Consider the following 22,056-nt stretch of genomic DNA (forward strand, 5'->3'; position numbering starts at 1 on the left):
TTCACAATTAATTAAAAAAGTCGATAATAAGGATGATTAAGAGAACGTCAGCATCCAACTGAACAAAACGAAAAATTTGTAACGCTGTAAGGTAAATTTCGGGAACGTTAAGGAGGTTATAGCTGCTAAGATAATTTCGATGATGGAAGACACGTGAGGAACAGTTGCATCCTCAAATTACCAATAATGATTGCCTTCCACCCGATAACTTTATTCAAGCCTGTTATTACAGACAATTTTTTCGACACAAGCGATTCCGTATGAAGATTTAGTTTTGTTCATTTACGAACGATGCGCGTATGAAATATTCGTTTCGAATTCAAAATAATTGCAAAATTGATCGTAGTCGATAAGATCGAAATTTAAAAGGCGTCTCGAAATGAACATCGAGTTTATTTCGTTTGAATTAAAAGGAAGTATGCTCATGAAACTCGAGGAAAGAAAACGAATGGCGGATATTAACGAATATCAATGACGATTTCGGAAAAATAATTATTGAAAAATCTACTAAGCCTTGCTTATCTTAATATGAATATAATTTCGACATTTTTGTTTCGGTGATAATAAGAAGATTTCCTTTTAGGTGTATGACAGGGAATTATATTGAAATTGAAATTTGCATGATAATTTTACACTTTGATATTTATCTTATTGGTTTTATCGTATAAAGAGACGATTTCGAAAGAACGTGCAAAATCTTTCGGTATTAAATTTAAACGTATTATTTTTCTTGCCCGTTTTTCTTCAATTTATTTATCTATAAATTGCGAATTGTATCGAGTAAATTAATTTGATTTCGTAAATGGAAGTAGGTATGACATTGACTTTAATAATATTAATAGAAATGAGATTGTTATATATTGTTAATAGAAATGAATAATCTGATGATATTTGTACATCTTGTTAAAGCACGAGTATTAAAAACCCCGAACAAAATACAAGAAAAAACAAGGAGAGGAAAGTTTTAAGCGTTAAAAAAATACGCAATTCAACGATATTCAACGATATTCAACGATAGAGATATTCAACGATAAGAATGTAATTTACAAAATGTTTTCAATTATACAACAGAAGCAATTGATAAAATATTCAACGTTAAAAATACAAGTGATTCTTTTCATACAATAAAATAAAGAATGTTAATTTGGATTTTCGTTTTCGTCTGTGAAAATATACAGGAATATATTATCTTATCTCTCTTTCGAATATTATCTTTCTCGTTCAATCTGTTGTTCGTGTGTATTTAACATTTGTACTTTTTAACATAACAAAACTTTATAAAAATCCATCCTTAAATATGTATATCACAATAATACGAAACAGTAATGTTGTTTATTTGCTTATATTATTTGCTTTGCAATTCCTAAGTACTTAAATACTATCCTTGTGAAATAATGAGATTCATTATCGTGCTAACATGATTTGAAATCAATTGAAGGTCAAGATAGTAGACAGCAATTATGTTTAGCTGCTTAAACGAATCATCGAGTAATTTTCTTCAATGATCGAACTAAGTGGGATAAGTAACAAGGTTTTATACTATGCATATAAATGTGTTTCCTCGACTTTATCATATTCTGCTATTCTTTCCAAACGATCACTACAGATTGGGTTATTTGCGATACTACTCTGTACGTTCTTGAATTTTTTCCAAATTTTATCAACATAATTATAATAACCGTTTTGCGTTTATAATACCAATAAAATTTCAAACAGATCTACATGTATAATATATTTAACATATCCATAGCAATTTTCTATGGTAAACATTCAAATACTTTCATGAATCGCTATATTTACTATTGTTATATCGTACGTGAATATAGATTTTACGTCTACATTGAAATATTCCTCCTATAATTCTTCTACTACTTATTTTCCACTTGATTATTTTACATTCAAGTAAACTTTTAGCTTTAAAATATCTAACTTACATCATCCTACATTCACTTCACCCTAACAACGATATTTATAGTGTTATTTTTCATCAATATTTTTCCATTTGTGCCAAACAAATTGGACGTTTTATCTGCTTTATTACCTATTATTTACTAACTTTTATCATTCATACTTTTTCCATGCCAGATTATCTGCAAATTGAGGAATATCGCGAAAGTGAGTATCTTCTCTTTTTAATCTACCCATCATTTACTTACGTGCGTATTCATGTTATCCGTACTATCTCTATTCTTTGCCATCGATAATATTGTACCGTCTCCATTCAACAATTGACACGTTATACGCGTAACGTACATATAAATTACTTTTGATCGAAGACTATCGCGGATGGTTAGTCAATTTACAGTCACGCCCTAGATACACATACCATTAGGATTGAGTGGAATTAACATACACGTACATGTTCGCCTACGCGGAATCACGCGACGGAATACACCTCGTAGACTTTTGCCGACCTCAATAACGTGACGTCCTATTAGCGGTTCGATCGCGCGGTTCGACTAATTGCGTCAGACGTGAAATTAATTAATCATTACCAACCGGAAGGTAATCGAGATTTATCACGAGCACCATCGATTTGTTTTACTACGGACGAGATGCAGACTGGACACGCGATGCGATTCTGCTCTATATTTTTATTTCTGTACGAGGTCTCTAAGATTTTTATATGATATTTTTGTCGAATCTTACGACGATTACTAATTTTCCATGGATGATAATATTGGTGATTAGTAAAGTGCGAATTTCTATGCATTTGTGCAAAATTTTTGGACGCCAAAACGAATAGAATATACGTAATGTGCAGAAATTAGGGGTGTGCTGGAACCATAAAATATCGGGAACCCGACCCTATCCGTCCCAAGTATCCCGTAATTCGAGATTGTCGAGATTCTCGAGAATTATAAAATTATATAGTATACTATAATATTTTATAATAAAATATTATATCTGTCGCATATTTCGTTATTACTTTTGCTCCATATTCTAGTCAGTATAATTTTAAAATTCTCGTGAAACCCGCGAGTCTTGGGAATCCCCACTTAGTCGAGAATCTTGAAACTCCCGGGAATCCCAACAATCTCTAGTTATAAGATACTTATGAGATAAAAATTGGCCAGCCGATCTGATCCGATATTTTTGGGATCTTGCACACTTCTGTGTAAAAGTGAACCATTTTCTAGAATGAAAATATCATTATTTTACCTAGTAGGATTATATTGGTTAAAAAAACAAAAAATGCACGATACATTATGAAGTTTACACGCTAGAAGAATTTTAGAAAGTGTTTGAATTAATTGTAAACACGAGGTTTATTATTTATTATTAACTCTATCATTTGAAATCTATACTGAATTTTAGAAATTCAGGGAAAAGCTTAGAAAACTCCACCATGAATTTTATAATATAACAGGTATTTATTATAGTATACGACTAAAGTATTATATACCCATAAAACCAAATCTAGATTGATCCATGTAAAAGAAAACTATGTACGCATCGAACATACATATAAAGAAAATGTACATATTTTTTCGGTATATAGTAGTTTCTATATCTTGAGATTGTATTGTTGTTTTTTAATTCTGTGTATTCATCTATCTGTTTAAGATTAATGGAGAATCGCATACTCATTACTCATTCTTGCAATAATTTCTTATAAACGGACCAAGTAACGGACGCTAAGTCATAATAAATTGTCTTGAAAAAAGTTATGCAAGTCACACGGATTGGTAAATCTGTGATCTTGACACTTACAATGAGATTCTTTGTAGTAAAATTAGCAGTACCGCTAATGAAAACGAAGGATTGTTTCGAGAAAATTAACACTTATTTATCTGTACAATTTCATAGTGGAATATCTATTATATTTTCATAAATAAAACATTATTAAATACAAATTGTCAATTAACGTTTAAATTATTTAAACGATGTTGGAATATTTAGATATTATTAATATTAGTAGTTCCAGATAGAATAATAAGAACGAATGAAAGAAAAATTTCACTGAATACTATTTTGTGCATTTCATTCGAGAAGAAATTCTTAATATGCGTACTAGGCGATCAAATTATCTAATTGCGGGGTGAATGACTCGTTGAATCGTTGAATTCTGAAGCAAAACACGTCCGCGTGTGCGTTTAAGCTCGCTTCGAGCACGTTTAGTACGTGTCCGCAATATTAACATTTTTTCCTTGAAATTCCCCGGGAACACCTGAATTATCATTTTTCAAGAAAACTAGACGTCAATTTGTCGGGCTATGTTTTCTCAGAAGGCAAACTTTTCTCACATCTCGCATCAGGTGATAAACTTCGCGTTTAACAAGTCACTTTTCAATTTTAAGTAGATTCGTCACTCGTGTACATCCTCCGTAGTCTTCGTCACTTAAAATTACTCAATGCGAAACATTTTTAGAGTTTGATATTTTTTATAATAAACTGAATAATCATCAGTTTATTATAAAATACGCGTATTATTTTTTGTATCGTAAAACATTAGGACATTATAGCGCAGATATTTAGAACTAAAAGTTAGTTATACGTCGAAACTTAGAATAATTTCTGATGTAATATATAATGTTTCTGAATATAAAAAGAATTTTCTGTTAAACAGAATCAGTAAACTTCTACCAGTTGGACTATCGCACAACTTTATTATCAGACATATTTTGACAAATGGATTTAAGTTATGGAAGATCGGGACCTGCATTGATAGATGGGTAAGTAAGATCCTACAAAACTTCTATCATTTTCTACTAATCGATTAAACAGTATGCGTGGTTTATTATTATTAATAATACAAATATCTCAGTTTTATTTATTTATTATTATTTTTTTTCGATCTTATTAAATGTATTACCAAAAATCTGGGAACTTCATCTCAATATATTGACTTCACTATATACGTTGCATAAATTGAAAATTGATTGAAAAGATATAAAGTACGTAAGGAAGCTATAATAATAGTAATAAACATAGATAAGTTTGTAAATAAGACAGTATTATATAAATCTCATTTTTGTAAAGTACACATATACCCACTTTTCATTTCTCATTCTCACATACGTTTTATCATATTCATATCATATTTGAAGTCTTTTTTATTAGAATTCTCTTAATTAATTTGTCTGGCATTTATACTACCATCCACAAACACTTGATGTAATTTGATTAAAAGGTTGATATTTTTGTCATATGTCGATTTGTTATATCTTGTCATGCAGCTGTGACAATACACTCTGATAAGTTTCAACGGAATATATCAGCATCATTTATGATTGACACTTGACAAAATCTCTATAAACTTTTAGATCAACTATTGTTTTCATTAATATCTCCAAACTGTATATACATATTTACCAGAGATAAAACCAAAGACTAAAATTAAATTAAGGACTTTCGTTTGAAGTATATTCTATATACTTTCAATAATCATTGGGAAATGTCCAAATTCTTACGGATGCACTGTAGTGTATGCATATCGTTTACCGTCACACTATTACTACCACCAAGACATAGATCCAAGTCATCTTCGTACAAAACCAACTCACAACCCTTATCATTCGTCTCTCTGTACGCGTCGTAAAGACAAGTATGATCATAGTCGTTACTATTTTAACGAGGTCCAGACGACACTTAACTTATGCATTCTCGTCACATGCGCCTCAGCAAATAGGTATGTAGGTGATAGAAACTTTTTTTCCACGTGCAACACGCCCGTGCTGACTCACTTCGAGTATGCATCGAGTCGAGAAATCGACTCTGCATCCTGATTGGAACACGATTTCCGTGAAACCGTTGATTTCACCGTTGCGCCAAAATGCTTCCGTTTTCGTTGACAACCTTTTAACACTCCGACGATAATCCACACCAATGGTCATAATTAACAGAAATAATAAAACTTGTTTACATTATACGAACCTTTCAGAAACGAAAGTCGAGGATTGGACTTTATCTCAATTTCACTATTTAGACATACGATTAGCGTACAATTTTTATCGAATGACAAATAATTTATTTTTATAATTTTATAATTTTATTTGTCGTAAAGAAGAGTTACAGAGAATTGTAAATTTCAAGATAGATTTTAATTTGTGCAGTAGAACTGTTGTTTGTATAAACTGTATTTATTTGAACGATATTTTAATTAGTATCTAGTTCAATGAATGAACTTACTGAATATACTTATAACATCTGAATTTTTGAATTTCTACTGTATGAAGAATCGTAGTTCTTAATTATATTTATAAAAGTGTGAAGTTGTATAAATATCCTCCTTCGAATTTCTATTTCTATCGAAATATATCGAAAATCATAATCGTAAAATTCAAAGTAAGAACATCTAAAAGTCAGTATTAAATCTCCTTCGTTATCAATCTTTCTTGCCATTTTTCGAAAAATGTTGTCGATAACAGGTCGTTGTTAGTAGTAAAAGCAGCTGGCTGATAAAGCGTTAATATTTCAATACGTAATCAATTGTATGAAATTCTCACGTCGATTAATCGTGTCGTCCCTGTAGCACGATCAAACGCGACTCGCGACAACTTAATGGAACGATAAGCTAGCGGTTAGAGAAAGCTGAGCTTGATAAATTCGAACGGTATTCGAGTTCAGGTCTTGATAAATTCGATCATGATAATCGTGACGGAGAACGATGGTCTCGAATGAATTTAATTTTCTGTTAGATGTCGTTTCTGTTCGTTCTATATGAATGTGGTTCTTGGTGAGATAAAAGAATAAAGTAAAAAGGATTTTATTGTGCTGATTTCGATGCTTTTGTGCGATGCTTTTGTCGAGTAATTGCGATATATTGCGATTTACAATTTTCCTTTTTTTCTCATTCTCTTCTTTTTAGATTTATTACAGGTAAATTTCACAATTGTATTAACACGATTAATGATATTTTTCAAGTTACAAGTTACGAATCAGAAATTGATAAATTCCATCGTATAGTGGTAATAATTTTGCTAAGTTTGTAAATTTAATTAATAAATTTCACAAATTGTCCTATTTAATATAAAATTCTAAAATGAAATTCCACATGAATGACCTATGACTTACTCAATTGCTTAATTATGCAAAGAGAGTTCAAGGGGATTGATAACTATACTGATTTGTATCAATCTAAACGATTAGTCTGAAACAAATGAAAGGGATTTACATAGTATTAGAAAGACAGCAGAATGCTTATACAGGAATTTTCTTAACGTTGAATTTTTCTCTTGCAGAATTTTTATTTCACCAATTTTCGCTTTCTTTTAGAATACATATACAAAATTCTATCAATATTCTGACTATTCATGATGAATATTCATGAACCGCTAATATTTTGATTACAAATCCTGTTAATATTTGATGAGCACGTATTAAAGGATGATATTGAACCGTAAAATCGAAACTCTGAAGAAACGACATTTCACACGCATCAACTTAATATTTCTAAAAGTAGCCATAATTTTACATAATCTTGCCATGAGTATTATAATAACATTGTAAACTGCTAATTTAATCGATGCATTTGCCTTATCCTCGTATAAAATCTATTAAAGTTACACGTTTAAACTCTAGCATTTCGTTTCATACATAATAATCACATGGTCTTTTTTCAAGCATCCTTGAAATGTTGCAGACACTCGATTCAGTCGATCAATCGAAACTTTCTTAAATATGCTTAAAATACAACGTTTCGAATAAGTTGAAATCACGTTCGTTTCACAGTCATCATTCTCCGTCAGATTTATCGTTGTCGAATTTATCAATCTCGAAAACAACATGTATCCGTTTTTTGTTCTTCGCGAGACTTATTTATTATTGCAACGAAGCGATGCATTTTACCATATCTTCGGTGCTTTAATGTATCGAAGTACACAGAGTGTTTCAGGATGAGTGTTAACAATTCAAAAAGTACTTTGGAATATTGGTTGCAAAATAAAATTTGTTCTAAATAACATAGTTCTTTTATCAATTGTATAGCTTATATTTGTAAATTAAAATTAGATTATATAATGTTAGTAACGTAGAAATGTATATATATAGGGAATGAATCATGCAACCGATGACTACTAACGAGACAACTGATAAGGGAATATTTCTTGAATAGGAAAAGTAGAACAACAGAATTCTGTTCCATATTTCAAATTTGTTTTATTATGTAGTCCCAGTCTCGTTTCTAATAATTGTAAGAATAATTATACGGCGCTCTATATGATAATCATACAACAATAATTTCATCAAGTTTAGAATTTACATTTCTATTCAAGAAACATTAATTATCTATGCTGGAACAACATGCTGTATTCTTTAATACTGAGCATGGAGTCTCTATCATCTGTGAAATATAAATATAACTAATTGTAACAAGATTTAAAGAAAACTAACTAAAACGGCTAAAGTTTAAACAACTTCAACCAATTTTTCTCTCAACTTGTCATACATCCATACCGATAGATATACATATATATGTGTATGATTAATCGTGGCAAGATCTTTCCACCGTATATAAAACAATTCCATTTCATTAATATTGTCAATGTAGACGTAACAACGAGTAAATACTTTCTCATAGAGTATGCGACGATATAATTCTGTACCAATGAGCAATAAAATCTATAAATACTAAAGCTCTTTCTCTAAAATAGAAAAGACAAGTAAAAAAGAAACGAAGAATATTCTGAGAAGATTTATCGCAATAAGATTAATGTATAATATAAATAACCACAGTTGCTGAAATTCGAAAAATAACTAGTTCTAGTATAACACGTTATTTTTTAAGAGTGTTTTATAGTCTGTCAAAAACGTTCACATTTATCTTGAAGTATTCTGGGTGTTTATCCCTGTGATTGATCGAATATTGCGATCGTTCGAGGTTTGTTGGATTTTGCATGTGGTGTACCAACTAAGTAAGAAACTAGCTATTTAGCTCGAAGGACCAGCCACTAATATGGGAAATAAATTCCGGCACGATTGCTAAGGGCGAAGGATAATACATAAACTAGCGAAAACGTGATTTAATTCGAAACAACAACCAACTATTGGCTAGGACAGGTGACGACTACAAGTGTCGACTTTGTGACGAGTAACGACCAAGGAAGACAACTAGCAACTAAGGATGGCGATTGACAACTAACTACTTGTTTCTAAGAGGCAACCAATTTTGCAGCATCTCGCTCCAGTAAATCTGTAGCGAAACATACCCCTGGGGGGGAAATAAAGAGATTAGTCGCTGGTTTAGCAACAGGGTAATCTCGCCAGGTCAAAGGTCACCAGAAGATTCTTTGGGATATGACCTTATGCTACTTTTCTAGCAAGAAAACGAACAATGGTCTCTAAAGAGACGAATTTTTACCAAGTGCCGCGTGTGGGACGCATACTAAAATGTATAAAATGCTTCGCTGTGTCATAAAGTCACCGGCGTTGCATTCCTTAACACTGAGTATTAAATAAGAGTGAAAAAAGTGGAAAAGATGTTTTTGATTATATAAAGTCATCGTTCGACGTAGTAGTCTCGAAGAAGAGAAAAAAAATATTTCCTTTTTTTATGTCATGTAACATCGTATGTAAATAACGTTAATGTCCATCGATTCACTTTCTCTCTTACCTCCCTCGATCTTCGGATCGCATGACACACAGGAACAGTGAACGAGCATTCGTTGAAAGGAGATTGTCCCGTGGCCGATCTATCGATCGATAGATCTCTGCGGGTTGACCGACAGGCCGATTGAAAACCGGTGAAAGTTGCCTGTGGTTCTCTGTATTCTGCTTCCATTGCCATCGATTCCGTTCATTTCTTTGCTTGACCGCGTGTTAGTGCGATTACAAAACCGCGAGCTTTTCTTCCCGTTGTCTGCCGATCAATTTTTCCTTCACTTCTCATTCTCAGCTCTGGTTTTTAAATAAAATTAGCTGCTTGATAAAATTATGAAAATATTTCTCTATGTTATATCGATTTTCTTTAAACGTGGCTGTTACATTATAGCGACTCCCTATTATCAGACTACAAATGTTTCTGCATTTTGGAGAAAATTAAGGGGCCAATGATCTATAGGACGCATATAATGTGCAAAAATATATAACATATTTAAGGTAGAATATTTATTATAATACTTAGTAGATGAGATAAACTTATAATATAAAAATCCATAAATATCCGTAGTCTAGTCGTTATTTTTATTCTCGTGCCACTAACATTTCATAAAAGAGATAAGGCTCTTTTAAATTGATCGTGGTTCCTATAGTAGTAGGCAGATTGTAAATGGTTATGCAAAATCAAATTTTATGCATACATCTTAAGAAATAGAACCTAAGCAGAGATTTTACTCGCCCACTAGAATTATAATAATTACTATGGATATCTTCTGCATACTATGTACATCCTGGATATTCTTGCATCTTTCAAATTTGCATAAATGCATAAACATTTACAGTCGAATAATAGGAAATTTATGCTGCGAATAAATTAAATGTTTTAGTACGCGTAAAAAAATACATTATACATATAGTTGACAAAAAAATTGAAATCACTTATTCCATTGTATCTATACCCAATCTCGTAAATTATTAACTTCGTTATTAATTCGACGTCATTGCTATGGATACTAATAATTCTAAAATGATAATTTTCTTTAGCTGGATATATTTTTTACGAAAATGTCCCTAAAGTAAAATGCTGTGATAGAATTGAATGAAATTTCATTTGTTAGAAAAATTCTATAAAAATTCTATTGACAAATACGAAAATAAATGGAAAATAAAATTTTTAAATTATAGAAGGAGTCATTGCTTTCTAAGGAATCTTCTAATAGAGTGACTTGTAGAATTTTTTTCTATCGAGTTTCGTTGTTTATTAGAATCGAATTAAAAATTAAAGAAAATTTAATTCTTCCACATTCCTTAACCATTTCCTATAACATTTTCGATGACGCGATATTTTATCTACTAATGCTATTGTTCTTAGTAATTGTTCTATCACTGTGATTATCACGGTCGAATAAAATCAAGTACATTGCTGAGGTGTTTGTAATTTATAGAAACGATTTCTCTCTTAGTCATAGTTACAAAGATTTAATATACCAGATACCAATGTTTTATCGATCTCGAGAAACTAGTATAAATCTGATTGCAAAGAAATATTAAGACTAGGGATAATAAATGAATCTAGCGTTTCAACAATGTTTCATGTACTTCATGTTTGATTAGATATCGATTGTTTATAAAGATTGAGTAAAAGTCGTACGTATCGAAGAAAGGTGGTTGCAATCGTTATCTACATTCTATATCATAGGAAAAGAAATCGAGTGAAATTCCACTTTCACCTCTCTTTTAAACTAGCTTCCCGCTACGAAGAAAGAATCATATCACTCTTGTTGGACATTCGTACGCACGCGAGATATTTTCATATAAAAGATCGTTATTTTTATTTTATTAACAATACAATGTTAGTTGCGAACTTTCATACGTTAACATACTTAAGAGATATGTAATCCTGAAAAACCTTAATGAATATATATGATCGTTGTAATGTACGAGTAGAAAGTATAAATTTGTCTTCTGAAATATAAAAGTGTTTAATTATTGTAACATATGGCGTGAAACCGGCAAGATGACTTTCGTCTTGACTAATCCTTAAAGTCTGCCATAATTTTTATGCATGATTCATCATTATCGATAGTGTTCCCGTTATCTGAATTGTGTCAGAATGACACATTAAAGCCTCTTAAACTGCACATACGAGCCTCTCAGAAACCAAACCTATCAATTCCACTTTTCATCAGTTTCTCGATTTTATTACATAAACACACGATTAATATTCAATTCTTAAGAACTAAATTACACACATTTATTTATTCCATTTACTATTATGACACAAGTTTTTTTATTAAAAAATCTATTTTTACCACAAGTTACACAAGTTATCTTGACTAGTAGTGGAAACTTGGTCTGATGTTTGGACTGAAACGCATCGATTAGATTAATTCGATCGATTTACCAAAAATTCTACTACAGAGGTTCTGTACATCCATCAAGTTGTACCGACATCATTTATTTTCAGATAAACCTATCACGAGAGAAAGAAGATTATTAAAGTCCCAAATTACATTCAATATTACAAATCTATTCAAAAATACATTCACTATGGCAAACATCGATCCAAATGAGTATTTACCATCCCTAAATTCCCCTTTTAAATGCACATTCATCATCACAAACACGTGTCGAGAAATTCATTCGCTATTACACACACCTTTTCAAAAACCTATTCAAATTTACATTCAGAACTACAGATTCTAAATCTATATTTACGTTCACGAATTTTCACAAGAAGTCAAAGATTATGCAATCTCCATCAGAACCGAATCTTTTATCACCCGACGTGATACCGATTCCCGGCGTAATTTTTCACCGACGGGGAAACGGATCTCACGCCCCGATAAATTGACGTCTGGTGCTGTAATCTCGATGATCCAGAATGAACGATAGCGTTTTCTGTATCGTGAAGAGATTACGCGACCTCACGTAGAACTCTGAACGATTAATCGGCGCGGTTAATGAGCCGATCGGTAACGAGATCCAGGAACGAAATCACTGGACCAAGCGCGAATCATCGTCCACAAGAGAGGAAGAACCGTCTTTCTAACTATGTACGTATCTATCTTGCTTAGTAGGTCGAATCGATTACTCCCCCTCCCCGTATGCTCGAAAACAAGATTAATCGAAAGCAGGCGCGCCAGTATGACGATACCGCGATGCTGTGATGCTGCGAAATAGGCTTTCGGATCGCTTTTGTTCTTGCCTTATTATTTTCAATTGCATCAACTGCCAGGATTATTAGCGATTACTTTTTGATAAATAATTCACGTGTATCGTCGTGGTATTCGCGTACAAAGCTTTAATAGTTTGAGGCACATGGACCTCTGTTATCGGTACCAAGATTCTAATATCTCGACACGTATACGTAGAGAGAGTAACAATGACTTCGTGAAACTGACGAACACGAGGTTAATCTACAGTTTCGTGTAAATTTCAAACCACTAAAACCGCAGCGAAATAATCGCGGTACAGTTACGAATCGATCATATAGATCTTGTTTCGTCGATATAGCTCTAATCTTCCTCTCGTATTCTCCCCTTTAGTTTTCCGCCCTGGTATTACTCAATCGCTATATTACACCTAGCGTGGAAAACTTTCGAGGTTTCGATCGATCGTTTCCTACAGACGAACGTGATGACATGACGTTATGCTATTTAAAGACCATCTTTCGAAATACTTGCGGGATAGAAATAGGATAAAGTAATGTACTTATTAGTGATTTAAAAGATTTGATTGATATTGTATTAGAGGAACAAATTAATTAGTGGACACGATAAATGGAAAAAAAGTTTGAAACGTTTTCTAAACTGTATAAAATGATTTCTATCTTGTCTGATTAGTCGACTGGTTTATCGAAACTGGTTTAATGTTGTTTGATTAGGTTGAATCGTTTTAAGCGTAAGGTTAGATGATTAATTCTGCTATCGAGTGTCATTCCTGTCGACTAACTCTGGCTCTGTTACACTTGAATGCAACGGAACCTCCTTGAAATTGATTAATCTTGCACGCGGTTCATGCGAACTCTCTTGCGACAAAGCACTATTCGTAAGTTGAAGGCTGACACGTAAAGTAGAATCGTATTTTAATCGATTTTATAATAAAGTCTAACTTTTGTCAAGTTAAAGTATTTACGTATAATTATCATGATCTTAATTTACATACTGGCGTCTCTTTAACACTTTTTCGACGGGATATTTTTTATTAATATAAAATGATTGATAGATCGAATTGAAACTAAGTTTATAATTACAAACTGTGAGCAGAATAGAAAAAAATGGTAATACTAATTGATATTATATTATTATCTTCGTTGTTAAAAGAAAAATTCCATTCAATTGTGAAAATTTTTATTTAAAAAAGGAAGAATACCCACGACGATAAATAGAAAGTGCAAACGCAACGAAACAGATAAGATTACATTGTTTCATAACAACGACGAATTTCGCACTGGCAAATCATTAGTTGATAAGAAGGTTCAAAATGGAGCACCGTTTGTATCAATCACTATCGTTTCGACGAACCGATAATTTAATTGCTAAACAAAGAATCAGCTACGAGGAATCGCAATTCACTCTGCAACGTTCGACAAGCTCGCAGAACATCGTTTATCTTCTATTTCGATCGGCGTTGCTTTGAAATAGCATTCGATGACGAACGAAATACTAGATTCAAATCTAAGAGACAGGTCGCCGTAACTGCAATAACTTGTTGCTATCCGATCCGTGGAATTGAAAGGACAAATGCATCGTAGGATATATATTCAGTTTGTATCGATCGTTCTTCTCGTATCTATTCGCCGTTTAAATAACAAAAAAGTACCTAATAGCGATGATGTAATAATAAAGAATACAACTTTAAGAGTCTTTAAAAATATAATATTTAAACAATAAAATGATTCTCTTTAGTCTTTGGTAAATTACTCTTGTTATTCTAGTACTCGTTGTAATACGCTGATAAATACAGTTATAAAAAATTATTGTAATCTAAGGAAAGCTTAGTTTGTAAATATAATACATTAAGGAGTGAACACGAACAGAATAGGTCATTCCAAAACTCACAAGAATATTATATGATATATAGGATCGTAAGAACGTATTTGCGTGTGTTTTCTCATGTATGAAAATATCTTCTTACATTGACGAGGATGGAAAGCAGATTTATTGATATTTTCTGTAATATATGAGGACATGTGCGAGTGAAAGATGTTTCTTTATAGAAAGACTTTTAGGAAACTAGCTACATAAGCCAACATTGTCAATTCATTAGAAGAGTAACAGAAATAAAAAGTTAAATTTCCCAGAAAATCAGTTTGAAGTAGAAAGTTTCAAATGAAAAGTTATTAATCATCGACGAATTTCGCAATGAACGAATTTTGTTTCTTCTATATTGTAGCTACTAGCCCATATTTTCAGTATGTCTGGTAAAACGTTGTTTATGTGGATCGCTTATTGAAACAGTTTTTGAATCATGATATTAGGTTGTCCGAAAAGTTTCTTTCGTTTTATAAGGAAATAATAGACGCACAATGTTTTTTGTTTTATATTAGTTTATTGAATTATGCACGAACATAATAGTAGAATTAGAACGAAACGGATCACACCTAATTCAGTAAAATAATATAAAACAGAATTTGTTGTTCATCTATTATCACTTTATGAAACGAAAGAAACTTTTCGGACAACCTAATGTTTTCTCACTAGCTACTACAATTGTTTTCGAATAATACTTCTAGAAAATAATTCGCTCTTAGCGTTTATTTCTACTGAAATCTCAAGCCTGACGACTTTTAACATTTATCACTCTACCCGTAAACCAACGATATATTCTTTTATCAAAAAAAAAAAAGAAATACTTCGAGTTATTGTCTGATCTTACCTTGACCAATTCAAGGTTGTACGTTAAGAAACAGAAATAATTGCTTCTTATCAAATGGTTCGTAAAGACAATCGTGATAAACGATCCTAGCAAGTCTTAAATCGGCGTTGTACACGATTATCCGATACTCGGAAGTGAATAACAATACTAAATTGCCGCGTCACTAATGCCTGTATATCCTCGCGATAATGAAACTTATATTCCAATAGAAGAGAGAAAAAAAAACATATTCGAAGATACAGTCAATTATTTAACATCGTTAAAGCATTCGAGAAACGTTGTATGGTCGGCAGTTTTTCCAGAGATAGATAATGTTACAACTTAGTCGTCTGATATATAATTGACAGTTTTTGAGAAACGTTTCATATTACCGAGAATGAAAGGAAGAAAATTATGCGATGTCGTTGAATAATGGATGGAATAATTCAAATTTAATATTGCAACGTTAACAAAGTTGATCGAATGTGAGAAATGGATTGAGGTGGACGAATAATTGAAATTGTTTTCGACCTTATTGAATAATCATTTGGGAATTTTCCATTGCACTCTTAAAAATCTTTTTGAATTGTTTAAGCTATAGTATTTTGTTTGTTTTTTTTTTAAGAATTTAAAGAAAACGAATTGATACTTAAAAAATATTAGACAAAAATATTAGATATTTAAATACCATAATGTAATTGAGCAGAAACATAGACTCTGTACTACGACCATCAACAGTCTTGGAGGAAAAATAAAAATTCAATCGTGAAAGAATCTTTGAATTCAATTTGTTCCTTTCTTTATTAAGGTCAGACTCTAGTGCTGTGGAGATAAAATAGATTGTACTACATAAAATGGTATAGATGTATGGTAATATATATATATGTGTAATGGTAACTTTGTGTCAATTGTTATTACCAGTTAATCTTAAACAAATTGAAGATTAAATTAAAAGAAATCTTTCTCCCAAGTACTATTTAACTTTATTTACCTATACATGGTGATCCTAAGAAAAATGTATATTATTTTAGAATTAAAATATATTTAGTACAGTATACGGCGAAACGTTTCTCAAGAACTATTAATTATTTATTATATTGGTTAATGGTTAAAGTTATAAGATAATGTTAAACACGTTAAAGAAGAGAGGAGAACGAACAATATTACAAATTGCGAGAATTTGATACCAGGTATTTAATGATCACATTTCATTAAAATGAAGATATCCGAGGCCCAATTTAAGCTGATATATAAAGCTACAAAGGCCATTACACCGTATCATTTCTACTTCTACAGCGTAGCATTCACCGTCAATTTTTCTTCATTATTTAATCGCGTGCTCGCTGTTTATCATCCGATCAAACGTGTCACAGCAACCCTAATCCGTGTCACGATTGTAGGAGAACCTATCGTGATCATCTGTCTTTATTAGCGCATAAATAACCGTGCGCCAAAGTCCCGAAATGAGCGTAAACGGCGAGAAGGTCATTAATCGAGACACGCTGGCCAGCGAAACCGGAAAAGTGCGCTCTCTGCCGGTTCCTGGTACGATAGAGCAACCTATAATTACAGAGAAAGCGGCATATACGTACGTATATCGTTCGTGTTCAGATGCAACAAGGTCGCACATCATCGAGCCATGGTCTACGTTTCTACGGTGCTTATTATTAAATTACGCAACCGTGACAGACGTACATATATCTTTCTTTTATTAGTCCCGCAATCCTTTTGATTTTTCCCCATGTGTTGTAGTTTGCTCTGAATTAATTAACGTATGTATCTACTCGCGGAAATTCAGAAAATCATTCGAACGTTTACATATACCTTTTATCAATATACCGTGTGTATTATATGAAATATTTTGAAATTTTATTAGTATTGCGACGAGACCTGGCTATCATGATTCGATTGATATAATTATAAAATTATATTGGCAAAAAGACAGGCTCAAAAGTGCAAGCTACAAGATGTTTATTTTATTTTATTTTACTTAGTGCAAGTACATATGTGCATCTACATATATTTCGTAAAAATCAAAAAAATATTTGAGCTGTCAATTAATCACCAAATTAATAAGCTGTAGGTTCAATGGAATCATCTTTAATACTCGTTATGCGTCTAAGATGGTTATTTATACAGTGCAATAATTTTTTACTAAATATATGTTCACAATCAAGTATTATATGATTTATATATACAGTCTCGGATTAGTTTCAAATTTTTTCAATATAATCATAACTTATCAATATAATCAAGAACGTCTGATATAACGTACACAACATACACGTAAACGTTGTCTATAATAAGTGATTAAACATTTTCATAAACTGTTGTATATAGAACGTTGATAAAAAATGGTAAATCGTAGACAAATCAGTTGCAGATTTGCAAAGATTTGCAGATATCTAGCTGTATTTTCGCGCCAAGGTTTTATGAATCTAATTAAATCTAATTTTAAAAAGAACCTATTCAGTTGAAGTTTAAGCTTTTTCAGAAATAATTGAATTTGAACGAATTTCAATGGAACAATAGCCTATCCGATTAGGCTCCATAAAATGTGTATTTCATTGTTCGTGTTTACAAATCTTTCATTTTTCTATTCTTCTTATCATCTTTAACATAGAATTTCCTTTCTAAAATCATCGAGTTTCAGAAGAGAACTAATTTGTACAAATATAAGTAACAATAGAGATTATAAATGTCGCTAATCTTCTACTCTTTAAATAACTGAAGTATTACCTATATAGATAAAAAATATCATAATCTACAAATCTTTAGAGATTTTACGTTTATATCTTTACGATAAGAAAGCAGCAAATGGTTCAACTAACTTGCATCAGTTAAAACTACGATAACTTTCTAAACCCGGACTGATCTTTTTTGATTAAATCAACGTAACGACTGAAACCATAAATCAACATTTTGTGTAACTTGTTGGGATACGATAGGCAATCAGGCGCCAAGGGTCAATTGCGTGCATTGATAAAGAATGTTGGAAAAAATGTTTGACAAAAAATGTGCGTGGAACTCGTTTTTAATTGCTGTCGTCTAATTGTCGACTAATCAACCAGTATTTTGAATATCAGCACGCAACATAAATGTTTCCATGCAACACATTCTCGCGTAGAAAATTCAAATATTTTAAGTTCTGTGAGGATTGTATAATAAACTATTAATTTCTATTTTGAAATTAGTAAAAACTTGATGTCTTTGTGCTATATATCGATCAATAATTAATTAATAAATTTATTTGTATAACCTTTTTACATGAGAAAATTTGCAATTCAGTAATTTTATAAGGAGACAATATTAAGAGGCACTACTATACCTATTATAAACATTAACATCTAGGATAATTCATCGAACTGACGTCAGAGCTTCGGAAACGCTGATAATGAATGGCGCGTAAAAAAATCTAATAAAAGATATGAGAATGAAATTTCATAGGAGGAAGATGTAATTTCAATCTCATCATTCTCATACGCGATGGGAATTAATTATTTTTCTCAAACTATACCACTATAACGAGTTTATATACGTGCATTTCTTTTTACATTACAGGCAACAGAAAGATAACAAGCGTGCGTACATAATGATGCTAATTACACGTCTTCGTACGGAATAATCCTAAGGTATTTAGTAGCCTGGAATTACGACTTTCCAGTTTCACCTTCTCAAACATTTTGCTTCTTAGACCCATAGAAGTAGAGGACCGCTGAGATTCACTGAGCGTACGCAAATTTCATTAATCAGATTCGACATGGAATGATATTTATGTTAACAGCTTCTACAAACAGAAGTATAAAAAGTACCGATTGAAATGAATCGCGATCTGTAGTGTCATTAATTTAGTTCTATCTTCTCTTATGTTCGATTCTGATGTCTGTTACATTATTCGGCGCGTAATATTGATGATTTTATTAATGTTTCCGAGCGGGGCGGATGATTGAAATTAAGTAAGGGGTCGTGAACTGCTTGATCAACGTGCAACATTAATATGTTGATGAAAATAATTAAAGGATCATCCGTTGGAATGACTTCATCGTTTGGTAAAACAGCCGGTGCAAATGGCTTTATCGTTTAGCAGAGTATCCAGTGTGTTATGTAAGGTAGAAACTCTCCAGGGATTTGTATGAAATATCGTGCACCAGTTCAAATGAACTTTTGTGAGCGTACAAAGAAGCAGTAGATGTTAGATCATGCAGTAGATCATACTATAATCAATAACTCATGTACATTTTTATCGGTTCGTTTCTTAACAAGATAAATTCGTGTTTCTACAAGTATAGAAAATTGATAAAACGAAGCAGGAAAATTAATATGCATATGTTAGGTCGTAATGTATGAAGTGTTCGTTTTCTTCGATTGAAATAAATGTGCTTTTGCACTTCACCGGAATAAGGTTATTAGCCTATGTAACTTTGTCATCGAGATACGGTATTTCTGATAGTATTTCTAAAAGATATTGGTTTTCCGAATTTTATAAAATTTTCACAAATTCATTACCATCTTCCTTTTCAACGTTGGTGTCGCTGAAGGGAAATTTAGGAAACAACGATATACAGTACGTTGAATAGTATTACACATTCGTTAGTAACATTCTCTTCAAAAACTACGTTATACGAGGTATATAATAATTTATTTGTCCAAATGAATATGTGTAAAAATATTATTATTTCAGTATTTTTAGATTGACAATAGTATACAGCAATGACCAAATTGTAGTAATTTGTTCCTTGTTCCAAAAAAACTTATTACTTTACACAAGGAATCATTCAAGATAAGATAAAATTGATCTTGTTCCACCCCATTCTGTCATATCGTACGATAAGGACACACCATCGCTCATTTGAATGAAATAACCTTGACATTTCCACCCAACAACTTCTGCCTACGTACTCACCTACACTCTGTTATTCACTGTTACTCGGCAACTTCCACCCACATGTTCGCTTAAAACCCTATTCACTTCCACCCAACAACCACCTACGTATCCACCTACACCCTATTCACTTCCACCCTACACTGTAATATTTTCTACGAACCTTTTCAACCCCCTGAAATCAATTCCTTCCAATTTAACCTATATGTGTACTCCAGTTTTAATCTAGCTTCGACCTACACTGTACCTTTCAATCTCTTTTAACTCTATAAAATCAATACCCTCCAATTTAACATTTCAATGTGAGTGCATGTACAAAGTGAGAGTGTAATCTACGTTTTGTAGTTAGAAAATACTGAAAATAGAATATTTCAAGAATATGAAACAATAATATCGAAGAATAGAATATTTAACCCTGATGTTCTCTTCTCGGATCTGTACATTTTATTAAGTACATACATACAGTACATGGTTTTTATCATTTTACCGCCTTTGAGCATTTTATATCTTTGGAAAAGAGAATATACCAGAAGAAAAGTATTTCATGAAAAGAAGATATCCGAAGAGATACAAACGTGAAGAAGTAGAGAGAACAGTAGGATTGATTTAGGAAACAAATATGCTGAATTTCCAATTTATGATATGTGATCAATTATTGTACTTTATTCAAACGTAATCCTTGATTCAAAAGCTGGATTTCCAAGTCACGATCGTTAGAAGAATAGCGAAATGTTTTCTAAACCACAACAACGAACATTTTATTCCTTGGCAAAACATTTGGAAATCTAAAAGCAGTCATGAGAAATACGCTTCAAAGAATTCGTATTTTCAAATGATGGTGACTATTTGACAATAACATGATTTTCCACATTTATAACTTTCAACCTTCGATGAATCATACGCATAAAGAAATCGACGATTTTGTCATTTCCCTTACGAACAATTTAAAAACACGAAGAGGGACTATTTTTTGGGACACGCTGCATTTACCACACTTACTGTAAATAAAAATATTCGTGTTATTATTTTTTCAACACTCGGAGTATTTACATTTCAACTCGATCGATGATCCGTTCAATTCGATCGAAACTGTCCCTAGCTGCAAGACACGTGTTTGCGAATTACGACACAACTTTCCGTACCCCAAATCGTGTCACAGTGTTCAGGTTCATTTAAAATCACCAAACGCCGAGATCCTGTTAGTGGGTTTCGGGAAATTGGGTCGGCGATCGTTTAAAAAAGGCGATCGTGGCCCGTGGACGGAAGAAAGGCGGACAGACGAGATCACGTCGCGTCCTGAAGCGGCGCTAATTTAGAAGGATCGTGCGCGCCGGTTTGTCCGAAACGGTTGCTAAATCGGTCGCCATTACGTTGTGCGCGATCGGTCCACTTAACCTCTTGCGTCCCATCGACCGATTATTACCGGCAACTAGATAATGATCAATGATCGAACCGTCTCGCTCGAGCGGCTTTTGATAAGTTCATTGCAAACCGGTCATCGCCGTATAAGGGCGAGAACCGACGCGACGATCGTGAAAGACACGGTTCGTCGATCGTCTCGCGATCTTTCAACGATCGATCGCGTTTTCAACGTCGTCCCCTTCTCTCTTCTACGACGACGTTGCACCAATGGATATAGTACGTATTCCCTTGGCCGTTGCAGACATAAATCTTCCTCGCGCCGAACGGTGAAACTCGTTAGAAACTCGAGGAACTTGCGACTGGGTTTCACTTGGATAAAAATGAACGCGTTCTCGCTAGGAAAGATTCGTTTTTCG

General features: G+C 32.5%; 1 protein-coding gene across 2 annotated transcripts in view; it reads left to right on the plus strand.

The window, feature by feature from the left end:
- LOC139998191 (uncharacterized) overlaps positions 1 to 22,056 on the plus strand; it is a 440,340-nt gene that overhangs the window by 396,159 nt on the left and 22,125 nt on the right. For both annotated transcript variants that reach the window (XR_011803208.1, XM_072022546.1), the window contains exon 9: positions 4,571 to 4,676. Coding sequence is in view for 1 of the 2 variants with exons in the window: in XM_072022546.1 (XP_071878647.1) it covers positions 4,571 to 4,629 (59 nt within the window). In the remaining variant the exon portion in view is untranslated. The remainder of the gene's footprint in view (positions 1 to 4,570; positions 4,677 to 22,056) is intronic.

This window comes from Bombus fervidus, chromosome 2, assembly GCF_041682495.2.
Source record: "Bombus fervidus isolate BK054 chromosome 2, iyBomFerv1, whole genome shotgun sequence".
Lineage (NCBI taxonomy): Eukaryota > Metazoa > Arthropoda > Insecta > Hymenoptera > Apidae > Bombus > Bombus fervidus.